This window comes from Geotrypetes seraphini, chromosome 2, assembly GCF_902459505.1.
Source record: "Geotrypetes seraphini chromosome 2, aGeoSer1.1, whole genome shotgun sequence".
NCBI lineage: Eukaryota > Metazoa > Chordata > Amphibia > Gymnophiona > Dermophiidae > Geotrypetes > Geotrypetes seraphini.
Window position 1 is genome coordinate 260,665,619 of NC_047085.1, and position 23,040 is coordinate 260,688,658.

Consider the following 23,040-nt stretch of genomic DNA (forward strand, 5'->3'; position numbering starts at 1 on the left):
AGTGGCATGATTGTGGTGGTATAGAAGAATAAAGTTATTATTATTATTCCCCACCCATGTTCTTTGCCAAGTCCACAGTGTCTTCTGTAATTTTTTAGACCGGCTCTGTGGTAAAGAGAGTGTAGCACAGTGGTTAAAACTACAGCTTCAGCACCCTGAGGTTGTGGGTTCAAATCCATGCTGCTCCTTGTTCAAATCCATGCTGCTTCTTGTGACCCTGGGCAAGTCACTTAATCCCCCCATTGCCCCAGATACATTAGATAGATTGTGAGCCCACCAGGACAGAAAGGGAAATATGCTTGAGTACCTGAATAAATTCATGTAAACCGTTCTGAGCTCCCGAGGGAGAACAGTATAGAAAATTGAATAAATAAATAAATAAACTCCTTTACACATTCAGGCCAAAGATTCTTCCAGCACAGTTTCACTATTTCTGGCTTAACAGCTTTCATCACTCTTTCAATGACATTGATGGATTGGCGATAGTGAAGTCCTTCCACGTTTTCATTACTGTATAACATAATATGTTACATAGTAGATGATGGCATTGCTGTGACAATTGAATACCATGTATAGTGCGCCTTGAACTTCTTTTTTTTAAAAAGTTCTTTATTCATTTTTAACACTTACAATAAGCGAAACAATATATAACATCAATTTGTACTTAAATAAATCACTTAATACTCTAAAATTCTATTTCAGATCCCATATCCCTCCCCCTCCCTATTCAATAACTTTCATCAAACCCAAGAAAACATATAATAACCTCACCGCCCCACATTGTTTACACTCAAAAGAAAACCAAAATACCCCCACCCTGGATGTGCATATTTAAGGGGAAAAAATTATATTCATTCATTACAGTATTTTCTTAATGGATCCCAAATATCCTGAAACTTCTTAATGTTCTCCTGCTGCTTGGCAATTACCCTTTCCACTTTAAATATGTGACATAGAGAGTTCCACCAAAAGCTATAATTCAAAACGATCCCAATTTTTCATTATATGTTGTATGGCAACCCCTGTTATAATGAGTAATAGCTTATTATTATTAGATGATATTTGACTCTTAGCCCTCATTGATGTACCAAATAACACAGTATCATAGGATAATGCAACCAAATTTTCTAAAACCATTTATTTGACCCCAAATTGATTTCCAAAAAGCAAGTATCAATGGACAATAGAATAATAAATGATCTAAAGTCCCAGCTTCAAGATGACAATGCAGCATCTATTAGGCTTAGAACTATCTAATTTCTGTAAACGAACTGGGGTCAAAAATGCTCCATGTAACAAGAAAAACCAAGTTTGTCTCATAGATGCCGACACTGTACATCTCATTCTCCAAGTCCAAATTCATGGCCATTGAGACGCAGTAATTTGATGCTTTATCTCAATGCTCCAAATGTCCCGTAGACCAGTTTTTGGTTACTTATTTTTTTAAAAATCCAGATATTGATTTATACCACTGAGCGGCCTGGTGTCCCAGAAAGTCCACCTGAAACACAAGAACGGCAAACTATACTGATTACTAAGATTTTTTTCCATTCAGGGAACCTCACCTGAATGGCTGCTTCAATGTAACCATCTATAATTTTGTGATTTAATAAGACCAAACTTTGTTGCAATTGTGAAAAGTCAAGCAGTTTACCATCAGAAATAAAATCATCTAAAGTACGTATACCTGCTTTCATCCAATATTTCCAGATGACCTTAAATCTGCCAATTTGAATTTTGGAGCTCAGCCATAGGGCTTGATATGTTGATTTATGTACTGGAATAAGTGTTAAATTATTCACACATTTTAGGGTTTTCCATGTATCTACTAATATTCTATTTTCTTTATATAACCTAGGCATCTTGATACTTAGAACGTGACCTAATCGCAGTGGAGATGGGAGTTGCCATTCCAACCATAACCAATCTGAGAGACTTTCCATGAGCTCTAGGAGGATCCCTGACGCACAATATAGGATTGATGATACCTATAAAAATTAGGAAAATTTACCCCACCCTCCGCAATTTTTTTTTTGTAAAAATACTAAAGCAATTCTTGCAACTTTACCCAGCCAAATAAATTTCATCAGTATACTATTTAACTTTTTATAAAAGGACCCCGGAAAAAAAAACTGGTAACATACCCATTTGATAACAAACCACAGGCAAAATCATCATTTTAACAGTTTGAACTCTCCCCCACCAAGACAGATATAAGGGGTTCCATTGCTCACACATTTCTGTGACCTTTAGCAATAAAGATTTTTCATTTACTTTCATTGTCTCATCCAGATAACTAAATACAGTGGAACCTTGGTTTACGAGCATAATTCGTTCCAGAAGCATGCTCGTAAACCAAATTGCTCATATATCAAAGCAAGTTTTCCCATAGGAAGTAAGGGAAACTGTTTTGATTGGTTCCACCTCCTCCCCTCACCCCCCCCCGAGGCGACCGGCGCTACTCCATTCTACCCCCCCTTGAAGAATCCGACGCTGTTCCAAACCCCTCCCCGCGATCTGGCTTCCCCCCCCCCCCCAAAGCAGTCAATGACACTTCCTTTACCTGACTTGGCACCAGTGCCGGTGCCTGAAGATCCTCCCTCTTCTGGCGTGGCCTGGGCTGGGCGGTGCATCGGAGATCCTCCTTCTGGTCTGGGCTGGGCTGGACTGGCTTTGAGCATGCGCAAATGCTCAAAGCCAGTGCAGCCCAGACCAGAAGAAGGAGGATCTCCGATGCACCGCCCAGCCCAGGCCGCGCCAGAAGAGGGAGGATCTTCGGGCACCGGCACTGGTGCCAAGTCGGGTAAAGGAAGTGTCATTGCTCGGAGGGGGTGGGGGGAAGTAGGATCGCGGTGGAGGGGGGGGATGCCGGATTGCTGGGGGGATGCCAGATCGCGGGGGGGGGGCGCTCGTACAGCGAGGCAAGCTCAGTTTACGAGGCACCAAGTTTGCAAATGTTTTGCTCGTCTTGCAAAACACTCACAAACTGGTGCACTCGTAAACCGAGGTACCACTGTATTTTAAACCCTCTTCCTTCCAAAGAAAGTGGAATGAATCAAATAAAGCTTTTGTACAATGTACATTAAGCGGAAGAACCTCTGATTTACTCCAGTTTATCTTGTATCCTGAAAATTTCCCAAATTTCTCAATCAAATCCAGTAAATATGAAATGGTTGTTTCAGGGTTTCTCAAATGAAGCAAAACATCTGCATATGCAGAGACTTTGGGCTCCTGTTACGAAGCCGTGTTAGCAGTTTTAGCGTACGCAGATTTTTAGTGCGCGCTAAACCCGCGCTACGCGGTTAGAACTAACGCCAGCTCAATGCTGGCTTTAGCGTCTAGTGCAGCCAGCAGTTTAGTGTGCGCTATTACGTGTGTTAAACCGCTAAAATGGCTTCGTAAAAGGAGCCCTTTGTATTCCTGACCTGCATAAGGAATACCCCGAATAGCCTCCGCCTGTTGAATAGCTAATAACAAGGGTTCCAATACAATATCAAAAAGCAAAGGACACCCTTGTCTAACTCCCCGCTGCAAACAGAAACGCTCTGAGAAATTATTATTAATATACAATCTAGCAGCAGAGGAGCTATACAAAGTTTAAATCATTTATATAAATCCCGAACCTATATCAAACCAATCCATTGCTTGATATATGAAGGTCCATTCCACATAATCAAATGCCTTCTCTGCATCTAAGGAGAAAGAGAAGGCTGGATCTTCCATGGCTTTTGTTAAATTTAACATATGAAAAGCCAGCCTGGTATTGTTAGATATGAGGGAGAGCCTTGGCCAAGTGTAAAGCCAATAACTTAGCCAGAAGTTTCCCATCTACATTTATCAAAGAAATAGGCCTGTAATTTGAAACCAACATAGGATCTTTATTTGGCTTCGGCAAAACTATAGTTAAAGATTATGCCATAGTACCTGTAATGCAACCTGATATAATTTTAATAGATGTGGTAATAGGGTAATTTGGAATGATTTATAGAACTCTACAGTGAAACCATCACCACCTGGAGCGGATCCAACTCTTAAGACATTTCAATGCTGTTTGTAATTCTTTTAGCAATATAGGCTCCTCTTTTAGTGATATAGGCTCCTTTTACATGCTCGGGAATTTTTGGTCCCTTGATTAACTGTAAAAATTCTAATCCTAATTCCTTATTTAAATAAGGCTCGGAAGAATATAAATTTTTATAAAAGTTCAGGAATTGTTTTAAAATAGTTCCAATTTGAGAATGGGTATCCCCCTTCTCATCTTTGACTGCAACAATTTTTACCTTTCTTCCCACTTTATTCGAGTTTCCATAATACAAGGCCTGCTGAAAAAACAAATCTTTCCTGACCAACTGCGAAGAAATCTCATTGTACTTATATGAGATTTCTTTGCAGTATCTGTAGAGTAACTTGTTCCCATTTTTCAGCCAATTTTAGCTCTAAAACCTTAATTTTTTGTTCCAAATTAGAAAATTCTCTCTTTAGCTGTTTCCTAACATATGCTGAGTATGAAATAATTTGCCCCCTCATGGTTGCCTTGAAAGCATCCCACAAGGTTTCTAAGGAGATTTCCTCTTGAGGCATTAATTAGGAAATACTCAAGAAATTCTTCAAGAAAGTTTGAGTCTGCAAGCAATGTATTATTAAATCTCCACACAGGTCTAGTACTATCTTGTTCAGCAAAAGTCAATCCAAACTCCACCATGGTCTGACAAAATGATTGGGTCTATGATGGCTCTTGTTACCTGCTGAACTAATTGATCTCTCCACGCGGCATCCACTATTCAGGAAAAATGGGAAAATCCCTTCTCTTCAAAATCACAGGTCTTTGGAACAACCTCACCACCCCGCTGCGGAACCTGAGCTCCCTTCAGTTATTCCACAAACAACTGAAAACCTGGCTTTTCAGCAAATTGTAGCTCTATCCTTCCCCCCTTCTACACATAAGTTCATGTAATCCTTTTTCTTCTTCTCTACCCACTATTTTAAGTTCTTGTAAACCGTGTCGAGCTCCATTCTCATGGAGATGATGCGGTATATAAACTTAAGGTTTAGATTAGATTAGCATGTGAGCAAAAAGAAAATTTCCGTTCATTAAAATGAAGGATCCGCCATATCTTTCAAACTACAAGATTGTACAAGATTTTCTAAATCTAATGACTTCATAACCTTACTAGTTTTTTTTTTTAATCTATCAATAGATCCATAACAGCGTTAAAATCCCCTACCACTATTATATTAGAAGCAGCCAGTAGTAGAATCAACTTTTGCAGAGTTTTGAAAAATTCAATTTGATTCGAATTAGGGGCATATACATTGAATAGCACCAGCGTATTATTTCCCAAGCTCATAATCACATGTAACCATCTTCCTAATGGATCTGCAGCAACTAATTTAAACACAGCTGAACATTTCTTATGCACCAGAATTGCTTCCCCAGCCTTCTTTTCTACAGCAGGGGCAAAAAACACAATATTTTACCCACTCTCCCTCTAATTTTTTTTGATTCTGCAGCCGATAAGTGCATTTCTTGGAGATAGCATATATCCGCTTTCTGTTTCATGAAATAAAGCATTTTCTTCCTTTTAATTGGATGATTGAGGCCATTAACATTTAATGAAAATTTTTTTAATTCCATTATAATATTTTAATAAAAAGGAACCACAGGAAATTCCACAAAATATACTGTTGTCTCAGTAAATTCATAATTCCCCTACACATCCAGTCCCTAATTTAAAAAAGAACCCCTCCTCTCCCCCCCAATAAAATGACTGCCTTGGAGCACGCATAGGATTAGTAATCACAATACTCCCTCCCCCATGTCACTGTACCTCTTCCTTCCCAAATTCAAACCTTTAAAGAAATAACCCCACAAATTAACTTAACAATGGGAATAATTCCCTCCCATCAGATAAAATTGAAAATAAATCAACCCCCCATCCATTCTTAGAGTCCTTCCCCAAAACTTTCATCTGCCTTCTCACAACATTAAATAAAATATTAAATATCCCTTAACCATCCTCTAAATAACATAAGGGAGATAAAAATAAAATCAATAACACTCCCTTTTCCCATTAAACTCATCTTATTCCCCCATTTTTATTTTCCCCCTTTCCTATTTACCATCAATGAATATTTCCTGTAGTGTACATCCATAAAATTTCATAAATTTGAAACTTCATCAATAATTATCTTAAGTAATATGTCATAAAAACAGCCTATCTGAAAATTAATCCCAGCACTTGAAATTAACACCCAATAAGTAATAAAGATCATCTATTGTTACTTACTACAATTAAAATAACCATTTCTATTGTTAGAGCATACAAATTTATCATATAGTCTTATCCTTACTAATACTATATTTTAAATTCTAAATTTAATCACTCATGAATATCAATTTATCCAATTACTTCTAACTTTTTCTTTTTTCCCAAACCTTTTTTTTCCCAAAACCTCTGATGTAATACCATCTTCATACATATTTATGCAATTAAAAACCCTACAAAAATAAATTTTGATAGTAACTCCATACACACTAACCTCCTAAACTAATATCTGAATCTGCAAAAAACAAACAAACAATAAAAGCATGTCTATGGACAACATATCAGACAAACAATAACATATATGTCCATATGACTCAAAAACAGATATTAGGCATTTAAAGATCTCTTCTGTATTGCAGACTAAATAACTTCCATTCCGTTGAACCCAACGGACACATTTGTAAAGTCCTCCAGATTCCTAATATAAAAATGTTCCTGCTCAGGACCTTCTCAAAATCCCGTTTTTAGCAACTGCATCTGCATTGTCCAAGTTTGAAAATGTGTTTTTATTCACTTCTTCCAAAGCATGAACATATGTTTTCTTAAGACAGTCTCTAAGAATGAAACGCTGGCAATAACTGTAACTCATCTGGTAGATCTTCAATTTCTTCCGAATTACGAACGATATGACTTGAACTCCCGTTTGTGTAATGACCAACTCAGCAATAAGATCCTTATATCCATACTCCTCCATCCTAAATATTGATGCAAATAATTGAAGAAGCGATTGGGAATGACCAATACCATTCAGAACCAACAAGTGCTCAATTCATGAATTACTTTTCTTTTCTTTCAGAATAATAAAATCCTTTTTATTTTTCTCCAATTAATAAATCCAAATTCAGTATTATTATTTCTAAATTCAGAAACCTCATATCAAATCTATATAGACATTGGCTCCGTTTTTGACAAAATCTTTTAGTTTTTCAGGATCATCAAAATGTAATGTTTTATTTCCACTTGTAACTCGCATCGTTGCTGGATAGTATAGACCATATGTGATCCCTTTTTCTCTCATTTGTGGCCTTAACATAAGGAACTGCTTCCGGGTGTTTGCTGTCGGTTTTGCAAAATCCGGCACTAACATCAACTTAGAACCCTTGTAGTTCAAATTTCTATCAGCTTTTGCCAACTTCAATATTTCGAGGGCCTGCTGAAAACGTAGTAATTAAAAATTAATGGTCTTGGGCCCACTTGGTTTGTTGATTGCCTTGTTGGAATCCTGTTTACACCTTCGATTTCCAACGGGCTTTTTGAATTTAACTGCAACAACTTAAGTAAAAGGCCTTCTAAAAACCGAACAGTATCCCCCCCTTCCAAGCCCTTCCACCAAACCTAAAATTCTCACGTTCTTTCTTCTTCTCCTATTTTCATAGTCCTCAAGCTGTTTTCTCATTTCTTGTATAGTTTGTCTGTCTTTCTTACACTGCTGTGCATTAAGCTCCGTCTGTTCCACTCTTATCTCCAACTGAAACTCTCTGGTTTGCGATCTCCATTTGCTTAGTTAAGTTCACTACTTCCTCTTTCACCTCCATTATTCTGCCCGCATTTTCCTGAAGCATTTGTTTAATACTTTGCAGCTTTTATACTTTGTGGACTATTCATATTTGTCCTTTTGTCTGTTATTGATTGAATTTATTAATTTGATATACTTCTATTGACAACGAGGAATTAATCAGTTTACAACATAAACATGTTACGAGAAAAAAAATTACATCAGTAAAAGACAAATATAAAACCAAAAGATCTTAATCTAACAAAAATCAGTGATGTAAATTTCACTACCACACTATCCTGTTCTTAAGACTGGTCTCAGTTCCTATTATTTGTTCACATCCTATTGTAGACATGGAACGTTTTTGTACCAAAAGGGTTGGGGTGGCAAAGTCTAGCTGCCAGCTAGATGGTAATTTGTATCTTGAAGTTAGTGTTGCATGCTTCTTTGAGCCAGTCAGAGCGCCTGTCTGCCTGTCCTTCTACTAAAGCAGTAGAAGATGTAAAACAAACTTCCTTCCTTGCCCTTCCCCTACTGATGATTATGTTAGTAACCTGACAGAAAAATAGCTGATTTCATTTAGAATACATAAGATATTGAATGAGTTGTTCTTCTTGAAATGCCATCCTCAGTACTTGGGATTTGACTTGGATTCATCTGTTTTTCTTTTGGTTGCAGGTAGTGACAGCTGATCACATCCAGCTAATGGTCCCCTTAGTGGTTGAGCGGAACCTGTGGTCCTGCATCCCTGGAGAAGACACCATCATGAACGTGCCAGGCTTCTGCTTGGTGCGGCGCGAGAACCCAGAATACTTCCCCAAAGGTAGTAGTTACTGGGATCGCTGCATTGTGGGAGGCTACCTTTCGCCCAAGGTGGTGGTAGAGAACTTTGAGAAGGTGGTAGCAGGTTCCATCAACTGGCCAGCCATTGGGAGCCTCCTGGACTACATTATTCGGCCAGTGGTGCCCTCGGAGACCCTAATCCTAGAGGTCCAGTATGAGGCAGAACGCAGACTATTTATCGATTTCCTTCCCACCCTGGTCATGGAGGACTGTGTGCTGATTGCCAAGCCTCACCGCTTTGCTGAGTATGGGAACATGTGGCGCCTAAGCCTGCGAGCCTCTGAGACGGCAAGACTGCGGGCGGCAGACCAACAAGATTCTGGGTGCCGCTGCATCTGCCTGAAGATTCTCAAAGCCATCTGTAGGTTCAAACCCTCCTTGAACCGGTTAAATGCCTCCCAGCTGACTAATGTGATTCTGCATGTCAGTGATCAAGAGCTATGCTGGTCACATGATGCCCTGGCTGACCGCTTCCTGCAGGTCATCCGAGAACTGATTGGCTATCTAGAACGGGGCAACTTGCCCTCTGCAGTGAACCCCAAAGTGAATTTGTTTTGTGAGCTGACCCCTGAGGAAGTGGATGAGCTGGGTTACACCCTGTACTCCTCCCTGTCTGAACCTGAGGTGCTCCTGAAGACTGATACATAAGGTGGTAGTCTGGTGGCTGCACCAAAGGCTACTGATAGCTAACTGGTGAGAATGCCATGCTCTAGGAACAGTGGCATCTGTTCACTGAGAACAACTCTCAAGCATTCAGTGCCCCTTTAAGTACCAAGGGCTTAAGAGTGCAAGAGTCAGGATTCTCAGACTGGCATGGCACGGCACATAGTGATCATGGGAGTCAAATCTACTGGCTCCTGGAGGGGGCATTTTGGATTATGCCTGCTGCCTTAGGCCACAGGATACAAAAACACTTTTCACTGCCTGGCTGGCTGCCTGGCTGCCTGGCTGCTCTGTGACTTCTAATATTGGTTAATGATTGTCTGCCTTGGCTTAAACTGTCTCCTAGCCAACTCTTAATTCTGCCATTATGTATGGTATGCTCAGTATTTTATTCCAGAGGGGAAAAAGTAAATATTTCTAAAAAGGAAGATGCCAAAAAAGAGGCAGTGAGAGTGGCTTAATGAAAAAGCAGCAGTCCAGGCAAAAGCACCCAGTGAGGAAGTTGCTATTTTGCTAGGGAGCTAGGAACACAAGAAGAAATAGAAAAGGTGCTTTTCTTTGTGGTGGGGTTTTTTTTTTGTTTGTTTGTTTTTCCCTCTTGCTAATTTCATTGAAGTAGCTTGCAGGTGTACGTACTTGGGATCAGTAGTACTAAAGGTTTTCTTCCTTTTTGGGTCTATGGAGGAAATGTTCTAAGATATAGGGGGACCGATGAGGGAAGCCTAGAAGTGAACTTCAGAGATCAGGTTCGGTATTTTCCAAGCACACATGACCTGTTCTTACACTCTACACCTGCCTTTGCTAATAGTACTGTGAGGTGGAAGTGTCGCAGATTATCACACATTCTTATCCCCCAGGTGCATGCCGACCAGGACGCAGATATTATCCCATACCAGCATGTGCAATATCAGCTGTGGGACTCTGTTCAGTGCGTCTGCTGCAGAGGGCTCAGGGAGGAAAGAAGGTACATTTGGGTCGATGAACTTCAAAAATAACTTGCAAAGAAAATTTGATGGTTGATGTGGGGTGAGTGTTAACAGGTGTGTTTCCAGACTATTCCAATTACATAGTATATTCATCTGTCTTTTCTGACAGAAGAGAGCATTGTGTACACAATAAGAACTCATGAATCGATCCTTCCATAACAAATCATACTGTTAATTATTCAGCCCTTGGGTAAGAGGCACTGCTTGCAATGAGTTTTGGATATTTTGCTGGTATAAATATGCATAAAATAAATGCACGTCCAGTCAGTGAGCTCTACCACTTTAGAGACCTGATTGGCTATCTAGAACGAGAGAAGATGTGGGGGATGTGTGTGCCCTGCTTCTGACCTTTATGTACCATTGCCAACATCTCCGTTGCTACAAGCAGAAGGAGTGTAGAGTGCGGGTTGTAAGCCGTTTGCAGTATGAATTTGGAACTGCCATTGCATTCTGATAAGCTTGTTTACATACATAACTCTGACCTCGAAAAAACATGGGAGGATCAAAACAGCACGGGAGACACCTTTATCCCAGGTGACAGATTCTATGTCCTGGATCCTGTTTTTCCCCCACTTAAAACTGGTCTCCATGCTCTTCTTTTGCTTGCAAATCTGGAAAAGCTCAGCAAAGCGAAATGTCACTAAAAAGGAGGAATGCAATAATTTTCTATGAAAAATTGCTCTGCCTCGGCCAAAGAACTCCTGCTGTGGTTGCTGGTGGAGGGATGAGGTGAGAAATCCCTGACTAAAAAGGATAGGTAAATAATGCAGCCAAATGACTTTTTTTCTGTGAGTAAATACTCTCGGTGTGCTTTCCAGGTAAAGAATAGTCTACATGGTGGGAGGCTCATGGGAAGAGTTTCAGAGATGGTTTTCTCTATGCAAACTATAAATCAGTTTTAGCACCTCTTGAACTCATCTAATATTGTTGCAATTTTAGAGCAGATTTGTGCTAAATGTTTTGTTTTAAACAATTTTCATCCTGTCTTTCACCATATGAACCTAGAATGTTTCCCTTGCTTCAGCCTGCGCTGTTCTCTTATGCCAGCATGCCTCCTGTATTAGTCCGTCTGTGGAATGCTCACAATGAATTCCCTCATTTTGAGTTTTTCCTTAAAATCCCATATCTTTTTGGTGTACCACAGCAGAGAAAAACTGTAATAGAGAGGCCCTTGTACAGTGCATGGACTAGTTTAAGGGTCATACTGTTTCTAAATATAACTTTTACCATATCTTCTACAGTTATTTCCAATTACTTGATATGTTTAAAATGATTTTCTAGGTCATACAGCATATTGATGAATAGAATCATGTGTTGGTGGTGAATTTATCTGGTTTGGGATTAAATTAGCAAACTGTTTGTCCCCCAGTATAGTATTGAATCTAGCAGCGAAGGACCTTATAAACAGTTTTTACTGTGTCTATTTTAGCTTTTTGGCACTGGAATTCAATCTTATGTTGATAGGGATTTATTTATTTTTCTATATTCTTCAGGGCCCTGATCTACCCCAAATAAACTTGTCTCTGAAAGCAATTATTTTTAGAATGCTGACTGGTGGCTTTTGTAAAGGCTTCTATCTCTAATGAAGGAGTGGTTTTTCTTTTTTTTAAATAACAATATTTTGTATGAGTCACCAGCAAGGTTTCGTGTTGCCACAGACTTGCCTTTAGCACTTAGAAAAATCCATGGATAAACCTATCCTTTGTCTTCCAGAGGCTTTGCAGTCCATGTACAGGCACTAGCTACACTGGAGTGGACCACTGCCCTAGCTATCAAGCCCTTCTCACTTTTTGGGGAAGCCATTTTGCCAGTTGTGAAATATTTTTTTTTTTTTTGCACTTTTTGGAGTAAGGAAGGAAATAGAAACACAGTCTGGAACACACTCTTGCCTTTCACATTATTAGACAGCAGCATTTTCTTTGTATATGTATAAAGTGCTATGTTAAAAATAATTGGGTTTCCTTCTGGTCTAGTATGTGGCTCTTGAAAAATAGCTAGAGCCTCAGGAAGGGGAATTTTGTCCCTAGATAATTCTACCTTTTGTTCAAACTGACATTGAGGTTTGAGTATTCTCAAGGCTAGCTCAGATGTTCCACCTAGATTTTAGTTGCTGAGTTTATGAGAGGGATTGCCCATTTTGGGCAATGAATAATGAGGGTCATGCATATTATTGCACACTTCACGGTTCTGAAATGCACTCAGGATTTATGTGGGGTTTTTTTCTGTATATATAATTTTTTTTTTTTTTAAACATAGGATCTGATAATTTATAGTCAATGCCTTTAAGTGCTTCAGGAATGACAAACTTTCTGAGGAAGCATGAACACACAGCCAAAAAAACATATGAGAGTATGAATTTGGCAACTGAAGCTTAGTCTCCAAAACATGCTGTAACAAGTTCTGAGAACTTGAACTTAATTCATATTTAGGATGAAGTGAAAAAATAGTCCTCGAAAGTTATTTAGATCTCACGTCCCTAAAGCATTTTCAAACCATACAGCTAGTCTTAAATAGACAAAAATGAGCAGGGCATCAATGTAACTCTTTTTACAAAGAGGCTATACCCTACAACAGTGGTCTTAAACTCGCGGCCCACCAGGTACTATTTTGAGGCCTTTGGAGGCTGTTATAGGGGAACACTCTCCAGGGATTCAAGACAAAGTTAGACAAGTTCCTGCTGAACCAGAACATAAGCAGGTAAGGCTAGTCTCAGTTAGAGCACTGGTCTTTGACCTAAGGGCCGCCGTATGAGCGGACTGCTGGGCACGATGGACCATTGGTCTGACCCAGCAGCGACAAATCTTATGTTCTTAAAAGTAAAATAAGTTTCTTGCTCATATGTCATATTATGACTTAGCCAAGAGGAAAGATTTATAAACTATAAAGAGTTTTACCTCATGCAAAATTGTCATTTCTTCAATAAGACATTAACTATTTTTTCTGAGGCCCTCCAAGTACCTACAAATCCAAAATGTGGCACTGCAAAGGGTTTGAGTTTGAGCCATTGCTCTACATCAATGATCACTATAATAGAGATGTTTTCTTAGTCTCACATTTTCCATGAATCTAGACACAGTTTAATATTTCATTCTTAAAGTACAATGGAACCTTGGTTTACGAGCATAATTTGTTCCAGAAGTATGCTCGTAAACCAAATTGCTCATATATCAAAGCGAGTTTCCCCATAGGAATTAAGGGAAATTCACTTTGATTCGTTCCACCTCCCCCCCCCCCCCCCCCCCCCGAGGCTACCGGTGCTGCTCCATCCCCTCCCCCTTGAGGCCACCGACGCTGCTCCATACCCCCCCCGAGCACCGCAACGACATCGCTTACCCTGATTAGGCACTGGCACCAGCACCAATGCACAGGAGGTGCCGGTGCCCGAAGATCCTCCCTCTTCTGGCTCTTCCCTGTGCTGGGCTGGACTGGGCTTTGAGCATTTGCGCATGCTCAAAGCCTTCTGGTCTCGCTCTCTCCGAGATTCTGAATCTGAGAATCTCTTGGATGCTGGATCAATAGAGAATGACATACAGTCAAACTCGGTTTCCGAGGCGCTGATTTTGCAAATGTTTTGCTCGTCTTGCAAAACACTCGCAAACTGGTGCACTCGTAAACCGAGGTTTGACTGTATGTCTTTCTCTATTGTGCACACCCTCCCCTTTTTGTCAGCTGGAGAACAGAGTCATGGGAACACTCTCTTTAAAAGGATCCAAAATGTGTTTGGTTGTACAGTAAGTTATCTCTATTTTGCCCAGACTCTGTAGTAGTCCAGCTGTTAAGTTTGTGTGTATTTTTGAAGCTGGAATTTGCTCAGTTCACTGGCTAATTTTCTCTAGCAATTTGTGGTTGAATATGGAGTGAATCAGGCATTAAGAAATCTGTGAGGTCCATTTGGGTAAACACAAACCTTGTAAATATTATCAAGGCCCTTGATGTTGGCCAAGTCAAGATAAAGGTGGCCCAAAGTGAGATTTGTGTTCTGTATTTAGAGTCAGGCTGCCCAGTCTTAAGTCACTAGAATGGGCTTGAAGTGTCCAGTTTCTTTTGAGCACAATGTGATGTGGGAGTTGTAGTTCTTCCTTTAGAAGCAGGAGACTGTCAAAATTGGCTTTGGTCAAATTTCAAGGAAAGCTATTAATTTAAAATGGAGAAATAGTTGAATCTTTCCCCTTTCCCCCCTTTCAGTATTTTAGTTAGGCAAAGGATTTTCTTTTTCTGAATGCCAAGGATAGTTGTTTGCAGAACTCCCTATATCCTAGTGTTTAGGCAATGGATGAAAACCAGATCACATCCAAGCTGTCTCCTGAGACATTCTTAAAAGTGGCTGCAACAGCTGTGAGAAAAATTGCATATAGCGTGCCCCCCTTCTAACCCCCAACCCCACTTTCCCAAAAAAATGACATTTTCTATTACCTCTGTCTTTCTTTTAATGGAGCTACATGGTTGATCTTGAAAACCTGTTTGGGTAAAATAAAACTATAAATGCAATTACATAGTGATCCAAGACTGGGCCAGTATTGCTCTGAACAAAAGGAATTGACCCCAAAATATCCACAAAGAAGAAAATCCAGAGAAAAAAAAGCAGCAGCTCTGTGGAGTGACGATGTTCCTAAATGGACTTTATTTGAAAGTGTCAAAAGTTCCAAAGGTACACTGAAATTATCCACATAAAATAATTCCATCCACATAAAATAAATCATCCACATAAGAGCCTTAAAGTGTCTCACTTCCGGCTCACCACACAATTGGACCCCTGAAGAAGACTTTTTGTCGAAATGCGGACCGTGTTGGGTCCTGTATCCCTAGCGGACTAGGTCCTTTAAGGCTCTTATGTGGATGATTTATTTTATGTGGATGGAATTATTTTATGTGGATGATTTCAGTGTACCTTTGGAACTCTGACACTTTCAAATAAAGTCCATTTAGGAACATCGTCACTCCAGAGTTGTTTGGGTTTTTTGGTTTTCCCAGTATTGCTCTGTTCATCAGCTGTTCCATGTGATGTGTGGGAGCAGAGCTCACAAAGCTAGTGCAACCAGTAATTTCTTCCAATGTTGGTTTACATCAGGGCTTCCCCAAACTGTCCTGAAGCCCCCATAGCCAGTTACATCTTTTACATATTCATTGCAGATATCTTGAATATAAAATCTTATTTGTTTTAGGTCTCTTGTATGTGTAAAATTTCCATGCAATTCACGGTGGATGTCCTGAAAGTCCTCCTAGCTCACGTGGCCCAGGACAGATGTGGGAAGCGTAAGGAAGGAGATGGGATGGTTTTACTTGAGCAGTGGTTTTATTCCAGCCAGTCAGATTCTTGTATTATCCACAGTGAAGTGTCCCCAAGAAAGATTTGCATTGCATTTGCATATACCGCCTCCGTTGTGTGCATCTCTAAGACAGGGATGCTCAATGTTAGTTCTTGATGGCACTCAAAATCTATTTGTGATTTTAGGATTTCTCCTGTGAACAATTCATGAGATCTATTTGCATTCTCTGTCTCCATTTTGTGCAAATCTCATTTATATACAAAATGTGAGAATTTTAAGATGGAGCTTCCTCAATTACTGCCCAAATTTACAATAAAGCTGTCTTATACCTAATATTTTCAAACATCAATTATTTCTCATCTTTCATGTAACTCTGTAAGATAATAAAATACAAAATATTAATCTTACAAGAACTTTGTTACAATTGCCTTCATAGCATGTACTATCACTTAAATTTAAAATTAACTGTTGTATTACAAACTTTAAACTATGCACTCAACCTTTTACCACAATCGCATGTTCTGAAAGATTTGCAAAAGAAAGATTTGAATTTTTTTTTATCCACCATGTGGTAGCAATCCACTCAGGCTGAAATGCTTTTTTTAATTCATTCAAGCAGAGATTTTCTTTCTTAATCTGTCCACTTTATATTGCACTGAAATTGTATTCTCAAACGGTTCTTGTGTTGTCAAAAATCAATTTATGCATGAAAAATTGAGCAAGGTTTATCGCAGCTTTGATATAGATCTCTGCTGGTTTTAGTAGTTATGAAGGAATCTTGATAAAAATCTCTTCTATGGAGCAGAGTATTTGGAGCCGTTAATCACATGCTTTGTGCTGTGCTTTATGTCCAACTCTTGAGAAAGCTTCAGCAAAACGCAGATCCGCGTCGAGTTGGTGGGCAGTATTTCATGTGTGAATTGATTTTTGACAGCGCAAGGACTGTTTGAATACAATTTCAGTGCAATATAAAGTGGACAGATTAGGAGAGAAAACCTCCGCTTGAATGAATTGAAAAAGCATTTCAGCCTGAGTGAGTTGCTATTCCATGGTGGATCAAAAAATTCAGTCTTTCTATTGCACATCTTAAGGAACATGTGATTGTGGTAAAGGTTTGCATGTATGGTTTAAAGTTTGTAATACAAAATTTAATTTTAAATTTAGAAACTAGAACTAGTAATGAAGGCAATTGTAATAACACCCCCCCTTATGAAGCTGCATTAGGTTGTTTTATCACCAGCCGCGGTGGTAAAAGCTCCAGCACTCATAGAATTCTTATGAGCATCAGAGCTAGTACTGCTGCAGCTGGCGATTTAAAAAAAAAAAAAAAAGCCTAATGCTGCTTCATAAAAGATTGAAGTTATTGTAGGGTGATTATTAATATTTTTGTTAGAATTATGTGAAAGAAAAATATATATTCATTGGGGAAATTCTGAAAAACCTGACTTGGCTGCAGCCCTCAAGTATCGATGTTGAGCACACCTGTGTTTTAACATATTCATTGTGAATATCCTTAAAAAAACAAAACCCCCAGCTGGCTCAAAGTTGAGAACCATTGATATAGAGCACAGAGTTATAGGCCAGGAGACATTTGGCATGCAAGTTTAATGCTGGCTGAGCTGACCCCTGTCCTGGTTGTATAAATAAATAACCAGGACAGGGGTCAAGCTCAGCCAGCATTAAACTTTTATATTTATATAAAAGAAAACACTTTAGTACATCTGGCCCAAATTTGTTTGTTGTGTCTTGACTTAAAGCTGTAATCAAGCAATCACAAAAATGTTTTCCTTCTCCCGTTTGGAAATGGTTTGGGATGTGTGATATTTGAGCACTGTTACCAAGCAATGCCACCAAGAAGTGCCATGCTGGCTGGAGGGCACTGAATCTAATGTAGCAGTATTTCTAACAAGCTGTCCTGTTTAAGGATGGGATTCCAGCTCTTCAAGTGGTAGCTGAGTGTTGGGAATGATTAAATGCATGGTTAGTGAGAGAGGACATATATCCAAAGAATTGTGAAATAAAGATATTGAATCGAATGAATGATTGGCTTTTGCTCTTCAATGCACCAAATATCCTCGGGCACCATGCTGTGCAATGTTAACTGTGTTCTGGCTGAATGGGTGAGAATGAATTTACTTGTTCCCTCCCCCATCCCAATATTCAGCTACAGTGGTTGGCATTTTTTGGTTTTGTATTTTTTTCAACACCTGTCTGGATACTGGCTGGCACTGAATACCCGGAATCGGTAACTGAATAAAGCTAGGTTAGACTTTTTTTCTGTTCTAAATTTATCTGAGCAGTTACCCAGTTCGTAGACTGAATATTGCCACCAACTAGAAAACTCTTGGCTCTGCCATGGCACTACCAGAACATTCAGTGGCGTTCTTTGGATAATGTTGCTGAAAATTTGCATACAAATTTGCCATTTCTGCCCAGATAAGTGCTGCTGAATATTAGCTCCTCAGGTTTTGCATTCTCTCTTTGTGTTTGGATTATTTTGTGTGTGTGATTTTTAAAATGGAGATTTTTTTTTTTCAAACTAAACATAAATACATTGCCATTGTGGATGGGAATGCATTGAATTTGAGACCAGCTTAAGTTGTCACCATCTATTTTCTGTGGACAGAAGGTGCATTTTCTTTCAGCTTGCTGTAAATCTCTAAGCACTGAGGCCCAGATTCTCAAAACTTTTAACGCGGTCGTTAAACTGTTTTCCAGCAGTTTAAACCTATAAACAGTTTAGCAATGGATTATCATAAGAACATAAGAACATAAGCAGTGCCTCTGCCGGGTCAGACCAGAGGTCCATCCCGCCCAGCAGTCCGCCCCTGCGGCGGCCCAACAGGTCATGACCTGCCTTAATCACCAGAAGGGGCCCCCTTGCCCCCTAGGTTTCTCATCGAAGTCCTATCTTCCCATCAATGTCCTAACCCTCCGGCCTTGCACCTGCATGACCTGGTGAGCTGTCTATACTTATGCAACACCCCAGCACCTCCCTCAGTACCCCACGATCCCCTTTTCCCTCAGGAATCTGTCCAATCCCTGTTTGAATCCCTGTACTGTACTCTGCCGGATCACTTCCTCCGGGAGCGCATTCCATTTGTCCACGACCCTTTGGGTGAAGAAAAACTTCCTTGCATTTGATTTGAACCTATCTCCCTTCAGTTTCTCTGAGTGCCCCCTCGTACCTGTCGTCCCTTTTAGTCTGAAGAACCTGTCCCTGTCCACCCTCTCTATGCCCCTAAGTATTTTGAAGGTCTCTATCATATCCCCCCTGAGCCTCCTCTTTTCCAGAGAGAAGAGCCCCAATTTATCCAGCCTCTCAGCATATGGGCAGTTTTCCAGCCCTCTTACCAGTTTCGTTGCCCTCCTTTGGACTCTCTCAAGAACTGCCATGTCCTTCTTGAGGTGCGGCGACCAATATTGAACGCAGTATTCCAGATGTGGGCGCACCATCGCTCGATACAGCGGCATGATGACTTCCCGCGTCCTGGTTGATATGCCCCTCTTGATGATGCCCAGCATCCTGTTGGCTTTCTTCGAGGCTGCTGCACACTGTGCGGATGGTTTCATGGATGGATCCACTAGCACACCCAAGTCTCTCTCAAGTCCGGTGTCTTCCAGCAATCTCCCCCCCATTTTATACTCGAACAACGGGTTCTTTTTCCCTATGTGCATGACCTTGCATTTATCTACGTTAAAGCGCATTTGCCATTTGTTTGCCCAGTCCTCCAGCTTATCGAGGTCCCTTTGCAGTTCCTCACACTCCTCCCTGGTCCTAACTCTGACGCAGAGCTTGGTATTGTCTGCAAATTTTATAACCTCACACTTTGCCTCCGTTTCCAGGTCATTGATAAATATGTTGAAGAGTAGCGGCCCCAGCACCGATCCCTGCGGCACACCGCTCGTGACTCCCCGCCAGTCAGAATATTGGCCCTTTACTCCGACCCTCTGTAGTCTACCTGACAGCCAGTGCTTGATCCATCTGTGTACATCCCCGCCCACCCCGTGGTTCCACAGCTTCTTAAGCAGCCTTTCATGTGGCACCTTGTCAAAGGCCTTTTGAAAATCGAGGTAAATGATGTCTATGGGTTCCCCTTTGTCCACCTGACTGCTTATTCCCTCAAAGAAGTACAGAAGGTTTGTCAGGCACGACCTTCCCTTACAGAATCCGTGCTGGCTTGTCCGCAGTAGGCCATTTTTCTCGATGTGCTCGCAAATGCTGTCCTTGATCATTGCTTCCACCATCTTCCCTATAACTGAAGTCAGGCTCACCGGCCTGTAGTTCCCAGGGTCACCTCTCGATCCCTTCTTAAAGATAGGTGTGACATTCGCCAGTTTCCAGTCCTCTGGTACCTCTCCAGTTTTCAAGGATAGGTTGCAAACATGCTGGATTGCGCCCGCTATTTCCTGACTTAGTTCCTTTAGAACCCTTGGGTGGATCCCGTCCGGTCCCGGTGATTTGCCGCTTTTCAGTCTGTCAATCTGCTTGAGGACATCCTCCCGACTTACCTCTATATGCCCCAATCTTTTGGCCTGCTCCCCACTCATGAGCTCCTCTGAGTCCGGTATATTGGACGTGTCCTCGCTCGTGAAGACCGACGAGAAGAACGTGTTCAACCTCTCAGCTACCTCTTTATTCTCCTTAATCACTCCCTTCCTATCCCCATCGTCCAATGGCCCCACCTCCTCTCTCACTGGTTGCTTCCCCTTTACGTAACTGAAGAATGCCTTGAAGTTTTTCACCTCCCTGGCCAGCCCCTCCTCGTATTTCCCTTTTGCTTTTCTAATCTCTCGGTGGCATTCCTTTTGGCATTTCCTGTGCTCCTGGTGATTTTCCTCCATTGGATCCCTTTTCCATTTCCGGAAGGACACTTTCTTGTCACTGATTACCTTCTTTACTTCATGTGTCATCCAAACCGGGTCTTTTGACCGCTTGTTCTTGCGGCCTTTCCTGAAACTGGGGATGTACAGTTTTTGCGCTTCCTGCAGTGTGTCCCTGAGAAGGGTCCAGGCGCTCTCTACAGTCTCCATCCTAAAGCCGTTCCTGAGCTTCCTCCCCACCATTTTCCTCATAGCAACATAGTTCCCTTTCCTGAAGTTGAGCGCAGTCGTTGCGGTCCTCCCCACTATGGGTGACCCCCTTTCTAATGTGAATCTGATCACGTTGTGATCACTGTTGCCTAGTGTTCCTCCCACTTCTACCCCTCTTGCAGGCCCCCCTAATCCGTTAAGGATGAGGTCAAGAGTAGCATCCCCTCGCGTCGGTTCCTTGACTAGTTGCTCCATGAAGCAGTCCCTCACAGCTTCTACGAATCCTGCTTCCCTCGTGGAGTTGGAGTGTCCCGTACTCCAGTCTATCCCCGGGTAGTTGAAGTCCCCCATCACTGTTACACTTCCAGTCCTGCATTCCTGTCTCAGTTCTGCTTCCAAGTCTTGTCCTATTGTTTCTGACGCACCAGGCGGGCGATAATACAGCCCCAGCTTTATGTCTGCACTCTTCTTTCCCGGCAATTTGACCCATAGCGATTCTAGCTCCTCTGCCTTTGTTGCCGTATCGATCCCAATCGAGTAGATATAGTCCTTTATATACAGCGCTATGCCTCCCCCCCTTCTTGTGGGTCCTGTCCCTCCTGTAGAGCTTGTACCCTGGCAGCGCCACATCCCATTGATTTTCTTCTGTCCACCAGGTTTCTGTAATTCCTATTATATCCAGGTCCTCCCCCTTGGCCATGACTTCCAGTTCACCCATCTTAGCCATGAGGCTTCTTGCATTTGCGTATAAGCACTGTAGGTCCCGGTGTTTGTCCTCCACCTCTGCCTTTACCTGGGCCGCCTTCCCTTGGGTCTCGGGCCGTTTTCCCGCTCCCGGTGCCTCTGCTGTGCCCTCCGCCTTTACCCTCGCAACTCTCTTCCTCCCCATGTCCCCTCCACCCCACCTCCCCGCTTTTCCTCGGGGAGTACCAGCCCCCTCCTGTGCTATCGTCCCCTGGGCCTTGGTTTGTTCCCCCTTGCCTTGTGTCTCCCCTTTGCCCTGTGGCTCCACCTTATTGCCTTCTGTTTGCACCCTGGTGCCATCTTGTCCTCCTGAATCCCCTGTTTTCTCCTTCCCCTTAGACTTCTCCCAGCAAGTTTCTGTTACCTGGTGTTTCCCTCGCTGTCTGATCGCGAGTTCCATCGGACCCCCGTCCTCCTCCCTGCAGTCAGCCCATTCAGCATCTTTTCTTGATACTGCTGTCCGAAGCGTCATCAGGTCAGCTGTCGGCTTTCCCCCTCTCTGTAGTTTAAAGCCCTCTCGATCTCCTTCTTTACGTTGGCTGCTAGTATTCTTGTTCCCGCCGTGCTCAGGTGCAGGCCATCCCGCCTGTAGAGCTTGCTCTTTCCCCAGAAAGACGACCAGTTCCTCACAAAGTGGAAGCCCTCCTCCTTGCACCACCTCCTCAGCCACGCATTCACCTCCTGGAGCTCGGCCTGCCTCCTTGCATCTGCCCTCGGGACCGGCAGGATCTCCGAGAATGCTATCCTCTGTGACCTCCGTTTCAGCTTCCTTCCCAGGACCCTGAACTGGTCTGTTAGCGCAGGCATGCTGAAATTCCTCTGGCTCACATCATTTGTTCCGACGTGGACAATTACTGCTGTCTCCTCCGTTTCGGCTCCGTCCAAGATCCTCTCGATTCTGTCGGCAATGTCCTTTGTCCTGGCCCCAGGGAGACATGTCACCAGCCGGTCCTCTCGACCTCCGGCTATCAAAAGGGATTATTTCCCTCTTTAGCAACGATTCTAGCAGTCTCAGACACTGACATGCAAATGGGCTCTACAACATTGAAATGAGCCCTTCAGTGGATTTTTAAAAATTGCTGAGCCATTTTCTGAAAGAGGCATCGGCTTTTACTTACAAAAAAAACCAAGTGGTCCAGGGATACTGGTTCGTGTTGAGACAACTAGAAATCCCATGTGTTGTGATGCAGTGGGTGAGATGCCCATCCACTGCATCACTACACCCCTTGCCTAAAAAAAAAATATGACCCCCCCCCAGCGGGAGAGATGCCCACCCTCTCCCGCTGCACTAGAAAACCTAACCCAACCCGGGGGGTGGGGAGAATGTGGGAAGTATTAGAACATGGGTATCTCTCCCACTGCAGAAAGGGGGGGGGCCCATCCTGCAGTGAGAGAGATACCCATGTTCTAATACTTCCCACATTCTCCCCACCATTAAAATATGTTATAAAAATTATTATTCTCCACCAATAAAATATATCACTCTCATAGAGAGGAATATATTTTATAAAGAACTATTAATTTGGGGAAAGTTAGCTCGCTTGATTAATAATTCAAGGACCAAGATCCAGAACATTCATAAGCGAACTGAAAGTTTTTGTTTAAAAGCGTTAAAAACCAAGCAGGTAGGCAGTTGTTACAGATGGGACCTTTTCAGCAAAGACAAATGTTGCTAAAGCAGA

The 23,040-nt window shown here is 41.8% G+C and overlaps 1 protein-coding gene across 1 annotated transcript in view; it reads left to right on the forward strand.

The window, feature by feature from the left end:
• MIEF1 (mitochondrial elongation factor 1) overlaps window positions 1–11,849 on the forward strand; it is a 47,615-nt gene extending 35,766 nt beyond the window's left edge. Inside the window, exon 6 of the mRNA XM_033929505.1 lies at window positions 8,500–11,849. Coding sequence (XP_033785396.1) covers window positions 8,500–9,312 — 813 coding nt within the window. The 3' untranslated portion in view covers window positions 9,313–11,849. The remainder of the gene's footprint in view (window positions 1–8,499) is intronic.
• Window positions 11,850–23,040: the final 11,191 nt, after the last annotated feature.